The following is a 9837-nucleotide window of genomic DNA, read 5'->3' as shown; positions in this document are numbered from 1 at the left end:
CAGAAGCAAAGTTGTACACCTAATATTATTATTGTAACAATTAAAGAATTACAATTTTGCAATGTTTGTGGAATATTGCAAGCATATTACTGATATTTTGCAGACATATTGTTAATTTATATTTCTGTAACACCTCAATGTTACATTGCAATCTATAATATTGCAACATTGCAGCAATATTGCTTCAATCTTCTGTGTTGTATGGGAATACTAATAAGACATATCTCAGTTGAAGATATGTAAAATATAATAAATAAAATATATTTTTAAGAATTAATCGTATAAAATTACGTAATGAATTTTTTTAGGTAAATATTGCTCATGTAATAATCATTAGTAATTACTCAGTCGACACTAACTAAAAGTGACATCGACATTGTAATTTCGCTGTCAACAATGTAACACTACATATAAATATAATTATATTAAGTGCGAAATTATTTTAACGTTATGCTATTTATAATTATTGAGTACAAAACTAATGACATTCAAATGACAGTTGATCTCTATCGTATATTTACTCACATATATATCTCTCATTACTTATGTCTTTTTTATATAAAGAAATATTTTTTCATACTGACTCATCATTGGATTGACTACATTAATTTTCTTTCTTTTCACATTAATCAAGAATTTTATAAATATAATATCTCTAATAGTACTTGTCACGGTAAAAATCTATCATTATAATGAATACCATAATGAATAATGTTATTAAGTCGGCCTGTTCTGTGTTATCTTATTCTACCAAGGACATCTAACATCTGTTTCGTTAAAATTTATGACTAATGTCTAATTTTAAATAATTGATTATTATTGTATTAAATCAAAAATTTTCAATTAACATTGATAACCGATCGAAGTTTGCGAAACGTCTGTTTTTATTATTGTATATACTATTATTATATGTCATTAAAATTTTTAAATATTCATTAGGCTTATAGCTCTTCTCGTTATTATTATTTAAAACAATGATGTTAGAACTTTCAGTTTGTATCGACTGAATATATTTCAGTAGCTTTTTTATAATAGAGCATAAAAACTTTTGCATTTTCATTTGTAATCACCGAGAAACTTGACCTTGTTTTGTCAACTATACTCTATCAAAAAGAATTTGATTGCATTTACTCTTGTGGCATTTTAACTAACCGTTCCATCCTCCTGAGTCCACGTAAGCGAATGTTTACGCCAGTGTTCCGTGTAAGGTCGTTTTTTTTGTCCCTCGAGCGGTTTCGCATAATCATACTCGTCAATTCTGTCCTAGAAACGAAATAATCGTTCACGATAATTTCTCTCGATTCAATTGGCTGAGAAACTCATAATTAAAATTATGTTTATAAATTCAAAAAATTGCAACGGGTAACATTACTTATTTGAATTAATTACTTATATAAATTTATGACATTTTAATTTTTTTTGTTAATATAATTTTCCTATTTGAACCTTGAAGTCTTCCCTAGAGTGCGATCCTCTCGATTCCTTTCGATTTTCGGCTGCGTATATAATGTGCATGCAGACTAGCATCATGTTTTGCAACTCCAAGGCTTCGATGAGCTCGGTGTTCCAAATGAGGGACTGATCTTGCACCTAAAAAAACCATTCCAAAGCGATCTACATGTGCGTCTGGGTCTTGATAAAGTGTCTCGCATATTATCATCTTACGCAACGACGCGTTGTTGCGTCATCGACTGCGACCTAGTGGTGCTATTATTTTACGCAATCATATCGGGTTATTGTTAATAATTCCATTATTGCAAATTGAGATATAATATTATTAATATTTCCGTAAACTGTACAAATTTTCAGATGAGTAATTATGAAATTAATTTGCGAATTTTGGATTAATATAAATTTAAAATAACAGGGTTGCCACAGACTTCGAAAACCGAGAAAAATCAGGAAAATTAAAATTAGTTATGGAAAACCGGGAAAAATCAGGGGAAAATATAAAAGAGACTGGAATTTTGGATTTATTCACAATTCCCTTAAACTGCCTATTCCAAATAATTTTTATAATTTTTTAAATATTGCTACATCTGGCGTTTATAGTCAAATATGTTTAAAACTCGTGTACTTTAAACAATTTTTAAAAAATAATTAAAATTTATATTTTGTTCAATAATTTTATTTGATCGTTCTTTTTCATAATAACTGCATTATAACTGCATTCTTTTTTTTAATACTAATTAATTTTTTGTTGGCTTGAATTTGCTCCCAAAATTTTATTATGTTACTAAACTTTTTTTTGCATTTTTAATAATATAAATTAGCTTTCTTATAATCCTTAATTCTAAAATTTTTTACATATTTTATTATGTTAAAATTTTTACATATTTTATAATATATCATGGAAATTTCCCATTTTTATCTGGAAAACCTGAAAAAGTCAGGGAATTTTAAAATTCATTTTTTGTGACAACCTTGAATAAGATAAACAGAATAATTTTCATAATATAATATAATTCTCTGTAATATAATATCTATAATATAATAATATAATAATCTATAATAATCTATATATTCTCCATAATATATAATTAAATAATCCTAATATAATATATTTATTTCAATATATCCCTTAAATTTTTATCCATCGTTGAGCAAATTTTATTTATAAATATTTCGCTTAATTTATATTTCAAATTTCTAAATTTCTTCCTCTAAATAATTTTACAATTAATAAAGCTGAGGTGCATTAACAGCTTACGCATAAATCCGGCAGATCACAGGTATAGAGACGGGTCATCTCCCTGCATCCGCGCTGCAAAATATCGCAAGTTCTGAATACTCCGCAGTATTTTTGCATCGTACGTTGCATCTCTTCACGCAGCTCGGCCACGGGAACGTAGCCTTTCGCATAACGGGTTGCGTCGAAGCGACAAATCGACTGTTCACCAATGTCCTGCATCCAAATCGGTTTTTGACGACATGCATTTACATAATTTATGATTCATAAAACGCCTCCTCGATTTGAAGGCGCAAGTCCTTCTCAAGTTCCTCTCATCTTAATATACAATTTTAAGAAAAAATTTATATATCGAAAAAAGAAAAAAGATGTGTATAAAAAAATTAAAATAGTAATACAAAAAATTAATGTAAAGATATATATTTAAAAATTAAATTATAAGTATATAAAAGAGTTGCCAAAATATTTATAATATTAATTGTTGTAATTGTTATTGCTTAATTATACTACTTATTATAATTGTTTATTATAATTATAACAAAATTGCTTTTTGTAATTATAACAAAAAGATTTTTAATCTTAAAACGTAACATCGTAAAACGATCTGAAATGTAATGTAAAAATAGTAATGTGCAATATATATTGCAATGCTCATTAATTCGTGGCGACAAAAAGTTGCCTTTCAGAATGTAAAGAAATGTTTTTAAAGTAACTTTTTCCTTACTGACGACAAATCTCCGTGACGTTCGCCAGGCCTGCTAATGCAATCGATTTGATCGGCAATGGTTTTGCCAAAGACTATAATTTCTAAGAGACTATTAGCGCCCAAGCGATTAGCACCGTGAACGGACGCACACGCGGTTTCGCCGGCTGCCCAGAGACCTTCAATTGGTACGTCCTCTTCATTTTCTCGTGTTAATACCTGAGACAAGATTATTATTTATGACAAAAAATGCAATTACGTCATTTAAGTACCCGTGCCATAACCGCGATAATCATAAATCTCTGTATAAACATGTTTACTTGCATGATCTGTAGAAATAATCGAATATTGCGCGTTTACTTTTATCAATAAAACGATGAAGTGTATTAATGATAATAATATGATTGTATCACGTAATATACATACAGATACGTTTTGTATGTTTGATTAATAATCCGAGAAAAAATATTTTATATGTAATTATGTATAATTTTATATAATTATATATAATTTTATAAATAATTTAATATAATTTTATATGTAAGCTTATATATAATGTATATAAATATATATAATTATATACAATTATATATAAAATATGTCCATTTATATACAATTATATAAAATTATATAAAATTTTTTTACGAGAATATATTTACAGTATTGGATATAAATATAACGTAATATTTTTTGCAATAAATTTATTTATAATTTTTCAGCATATTAACATCTTTTTAGGATGTCGGATCAAATTATTAAAATTGCTTGTCAATTTAATTTGTGATATTACTACAGTTGCGTTTATACGTGTAAATCCGGAAAATCAATTCAGCGCGCAGTTCGAATGACTACAAATGTATATATACAAGTACATATATATTATAGTATAGGTATATTATTAATTCAGATTGAATTATTTAAACATTAAAGATCTAGCTTTGACTATAAAATTTTATATTTTATAAATATATTTTAAATTATAAAATAGTGATCAAAACGATTAATTTGATCCAATTTCAGTTACAGTTAAAGATAATAATAAATAAATAAATAAATTAGTTAAAATAATTAGTCAAAAATAATTAAAATAATGATAATGAATAAATCATGTGTAAATATAAATTAATTTCTTACTTGCGCACGCCAGTTTGTGGGTATACCGCCCATATTATAATGTACCGTGGGAATTACGGGGATCGGTTCCTTGTTCACGTTTATTCCGGCAAATACCCAGGCGAGATGCGAAATTCCGGGCAGCCTCTCGCGTATCAATTCAGGCGGTAAATGAGTTAACTGCAAATAAATATGATCCTTCTTCTCCCCGACGCCACTGCGAGAAACAGTATAAAGTAATGTATTTTTCGTAAAAAGAAAGCTCCTATATAAGACATATGTCATATCTTATTTGTTTTTATTGTGCATTACGTTTAATCTTTATTCCTAATTTTTTTATTTCTTCAAAATATTTATTCTTATTCCTAATATTTCTTCCATCATATACAGAATCTGTTGCCAGATGCGTCGTGCGAGAAAATGTTGTCATTTCTTGAGCAATGACGTAACTAATTCAGTATAATTAACAGTATTCAACTTTTAGTCGAGATAATGAATAGCGTTTAGAGATTAAAAAATCGGTATTTCGAAGAAAAATATCAAGTAAAAAACTAGTTTTATTGAAAATAATGATATTTTTTTAACCAAATTACATAAAATAATTCATGAAAAAACATATAAGTAGTTATTTCAATATAATTAGTTGAATGACAGATATTTTATATTTAAAAGCTAAATAAGTGATGTTATTAATACAGATAATACTTTATAAGCATAATAGATATTGTTTTATTGCATATTGATTATAATTGTACTCTATATTTTAATTATTTTGAGATAACATTCCAATATTGATTCAAAAGTAATTATAGATTCGATGAATGTTGTCTCACGAATTTAAATATAGAATGTATAATTACAACAAAAACAATGTCAATTAGTCTAGTAAAGTATTATTTGTATTAATAACAATATGAAACACTTACTTAACTTTTAAAAATTGAAGTATAGTATAAAATATCATTCAAATAATAGTGAAAAGTAAGATATATTTATAACCATCAACATTATACTACATTGACATTATACTATTTTAACTTTTGTAACTATTTTTACACAGAAATCTTACGGATAAGTGCAAAAACTAAATTCTAAAACAAATCGTACAAATCGTCGAAATCGTGAAATACTAAACAAAATATCCGAGTAAAAAGCTGTCGAAGCCGAAAGAAAAGAACCGAGATTGTATATTTCCCGAATTTTTTATCTTAAAATTCTAAAATTTTTTCATCATTTACATCTCTAATAGCGTTTTAGAAACTCAACTAGCCTTTTCCTTGCTTATTTGTTTAAATATAGATCTATTGTAAAATTTATTTAATTTTTTCTAAATAAAGATTTGCATGTATGCGACAACAAGTTTGTTTACAACTGCAAAGAAAATTTTTTTTTAACAATTCTATTGTCTTTATACAAGATGTTCTGGACATTTCTACAAATTCTCTTTCTTTTCATATGATAAATTAAAAATGCTAACTCTTGATTCTTTCGCAAAGGGAAAAAAATGTGAATTTGAATACAAAGGATTACGCCAACCTTCCGTTCAGTATTTCTATAGTCATAGCTCTCGACACGACGTCACGGGAAGCTAAATCCTTAGCCACTGGCGCGTACTTTTCCATGAAGAACTCTCCCTTAGAGTTGACGAGTTTGCCGCCTTCTCCACGGGTACCCTCGGTTATAAGTATGCCACTTCCATAAATACCTACAGTGCAAAAATCAATCAGTTAAAAGTACTTGAATGAGGAAGAATAAGAGTTATCCGCGAGATGTGTAGCTGATCTTAAAATACCGGTCGGATGAAACTGAATGAATTCCATATCTTGCAACGGCAATCCTGCTCGACATGCGATCGCCATGCCGTCACCAGTGCAGGAGTGCGCAGCGGTGCAGGAGAAGTAACATCTTTCGGCACCACCTGTTGCAATCACCTGCGAGATGATAACTGTTTTTATCATCAATATCGATTTATTCGCATTATTAGTATATTTCATAATTAATACATTAATATATGAAAAGAATAGCAATTAAGCATCGACGAACAAAAAAGGAAATGGTATTTAATATATATTTAAGATTATTAATTATAAAATTGAAAGATGTATTTGCAAATTTGCACATGAATATTATCAAGCAGTACGATGTGACTTGAAAAATAGGAATTTCTCTCTTACTTAAAAAAAGGAAAACATTAATTATTTATATATATGCATTAATAAATAATAATTACCTTTTTCTGTAAATTATATAGATAATAAATTAAATAAATATTATATAACATTTTGTAGCTTTCTCTTACTGTATGATGAGCTCTAAATCGATGTAGGAGTCCGGTCTCCAATTCCCAAGCCAGAATCCCTTTGCAACATCGACCGTGCATAAGTACATCAAGGGCGAAATACTCGATGAAATAATGCACGTTGTAGCGAAGACTCTGGCCGTAAAGGGTATGAAGTATCGCATGACCAGTTCGATCAGCGACTGCACAGGTTCGTTTAGCTTGTCCACCTTTGCCAAATTGTAACGACTGGCCACCAAAAGCACGCTGATATATTTTACCATCTTCCGTACGACTAAAGGGACAGCCTAAGAGTTTTTTAGTATTTTTATTTAATATGATTTTTCTTGCTCGGATATGTAAATACAAATGAATAGAAAGATAGGTCAAACACGAATTTAAAAATAAGATGAAAGTTTATTAAGATATTAAACTAATATAAAATATAAAATATAAAATATAAAATATAAAAGATATGAGAGCTTTTTACAATCATTAATATATGGAACGTTTCGAACTTTACTCAGCCATTTAAATAATTAGAAAAATTATATAAGATTAAAACATTATTAATAACTTATTACAAATAAATTTTTATGATTTCATTGATTAGTTTCATTGATTAGTATTTTCTATGTTCTTTGCAATTTTATTTGTAATAAATTATTAATAATGTGTGTTTTTTTAATCTTATACAATTTCTTTAATTATTTAAATGACTGAGGATGACTAAATAAAGTCTTAATAACTTTCATTTTATTTTTAAGTTACATATTTGATCTATCTTCTTATTCATTTTTATTTAATATAAATCATGTATTAACATTTTCTAAATTATATGTGCATGCGCGCGCGCGCGTGTGTATTATACATACATTTGTATGTGTAATATATAATAAAGTATTATTAACATATATATATATATATATATAATTTATATATAAAATATATATATATATATATATATTAATATAAATATAAAATATATATTAATATATATTATATATATATAGTACTCTATATATATATATATATATATATATATATATATATATATTGCATATAACTTTTCTCAAAATAATTATATTTGTGATTCATTGAATTTACCATAATTTTCGAGTTCGAAGACCGCTCGAGGCGCTTCCCTCGTGAGTAAATGTATAGCATCCTGATCTCCTAGCCAATCGGATCCCTTCACAGTATCATACATATGATACAGCCAATTATCTTTTTGGTCGATGATAGCAGCATTTATGCCACCCTGGGCAGCCACAGTATGTGACCTAATCGGAAAGAGTTTTGATACTACTGCTACACGATATCCTTTTTTACCAAGTCCAAAAGCCGTCCTCAATCCAGCGCCTCCTGCTCCTACTATTACTACATCATAGCAGTGGTCTATCACAGGATAATTCTGTAAATTAGGAACGTGAATAATATTGAGCAATTAAAGTAAATATACTAATTAAAGAATTTAGAATAGCCTGTTATCCAAATGCACTAAAAGATCAAATATATTAAGAAAATATTTCATTTATAATAAAAAAAGAGAAAGAAAGAGAGACAGGATTAATACATTTGTTTTTAAAAATAAATTTGCGTATTTCAGGAAAATGTAAATAGAATAGATAATGTGACTTATAAATTATAAAAATAATTTACGTAATAATATATAGAAAAAGAGAGTAAAAGTTTATTTTTCGTTTTAATTTTTTGTAAAATGTTTAATTATCTATAAAGATTAAATAATTTTAATAAAATCTACTTACATTATCGCTTTCTTCTACGCCGCACTTTGCTTTTTCCCCTGGACTAACATTTACGTGAAAGTTTTGCGAATTTATAATTGTTGCACGAGATTGTCTCACGAATTTCTAGAAAAAAAAATTACTATTGACTTCAAATTAATCAATAACATACAATTAGTATCAGTATAAAATCTTACTAATATTCCGCTCGTTTGTATTAGTCGACTGACCGATCGATGTAGCATCTTTGTAAATATTTATTAGGTTCGAATGCTCTTTAACAGCTGTCATAATTAATAAAGCTCTTTCAGCTTCATTTGTCAGATAATAAAACAAATGAAAAAAATTTAAATATTTTTACCGTACAAATTCATCATACGCATGTGATTATTTTTATAAATAATTTTCTGGCGTAAAGGAAGGCTTTAAGGAAAGATAAAAAGGATTGCAGTTAAGGATTGCAGTTCAAAGTTTCCTTTAAAAAAACTGGAACTGGATTTGTTGAATTTGTATAAGTTGCAATTTATTGCACTTGTAAAAATACAGTTTAGAGCGTACATAATTTATGTCTATCGCATATAATTAATTCAAAATGTATCTAAGTTAGACGTCAAATCGGTTTTGTCAAACGCTTATCCCATTGTTACTCTTTGGTATACGTTACGAACACCAAAGAGCTAACGTACTTGACGAATCATTCTTGTTAGAATCATTACAGTAATCTTTAATTAGCACGGTTTGTAAAATCTTATTAATCTATTTTTTCAATCTATTTTATTCAGAACATTGAAAAAATAGTTCCTTATTTCTTTTCAATATTTAAAAAAATAGAATGTATGATGAAATTTATAAAAAGTGATAGATCGACAATTCTTGAATTTAAAATCCTTTACCAGTGAAAATTCAAGGATTTCTATTTTTATTTTGTTTATCTTAAGACACGTTTACCAAGTTCTGTATATTTTCTTTTACTATAGATTCAAAATAAATTCTTTACATTTTCTTTACATTCTATATATTAATTCGTATTTTGAACATATTTGTAATAAATAATCTTTTCTTATCGCATTAAAGAATAAATACGAAAGGCCATTACTTCGTAAAATATTTATGTGTGCGTTTCTATAATAGCACATATTTAATTTACATATAATTAATCTCCTTCCTTGCAAAACACGATTAAGTTTGCCTTTGTTAAGATTGATGATTTACCTCCTACACGTATTGCCATATCGACATTTTGCATTTCATTATTCGTTAGCGACACATATTCATTGAGCGAGCATTAATGCTTATATCGGCACGA

General features: G+C 27.4%; 1 protein-coding gene across 1 annotated transcript in view; it reads right to left on the bottom strand.

Moving 5' to 3' along the window:
- LOC105620029 (succinate dehydrogenase [ubiquinone] flavoprotein subunit, mitochondrial-like) overlaps positions 1-8776 on the bottom strand; it is a 10039-nt gene extending 1263 nt beyond the window's left edge. The window contains exons 1-11 of the mRNA XM_012201539.1: positions 8762-8776; positions 8553-8657; positions 7891-8197; positions 6805-7091; positions 6298-6436; positions 6042-6210; positions 4527-4722; positions 3414-3611; positions 2711-2905; positions 1447-1590; positions 1153-1263 (exon numbers count right to left, since the gene is read on the bottom strand). Coding sequence (XP_012056929.1) covers positions 1153-1263; positions 1447-1590; positions 2711-2905; positions 3414-3611; positions 4527-4722; positions 6042-6210; positions 6298-6436; positions 6805-7091; positions 7891-8197; positions 8553-8657; positions 8762-8776 — 1866 coding nt within the window. The remainder of the gene's footprint in view (positions 1-1152; positions 1264-1446; positions 1591-2710; positions 2906-3413; positions 3612-4526; positions 4723-6041; positions 6211-6297; positions 6437-6804; positions 7092-7890; positions 8198-8552; positions 8658-8761) is intronic.
- Between the last annotated feature and the right edge of the window lie 1061 nt (positions 8777-9837).

This window comes from Atta cephalotes, assembly GCF_000143395.1.
Source record: "Atta cephalotes unplaced genomic scaffold scaffold00023, whole genome shotgun sequence".
NCBI lineage: Eukaryota > Metazoa > Arthropoda > Insecta > Hymenoptera > Formicidae > Atta > Atta cephalotes.
This window is presented reverse-complemented; position numbering and strand designations above follow the sequence as displayed.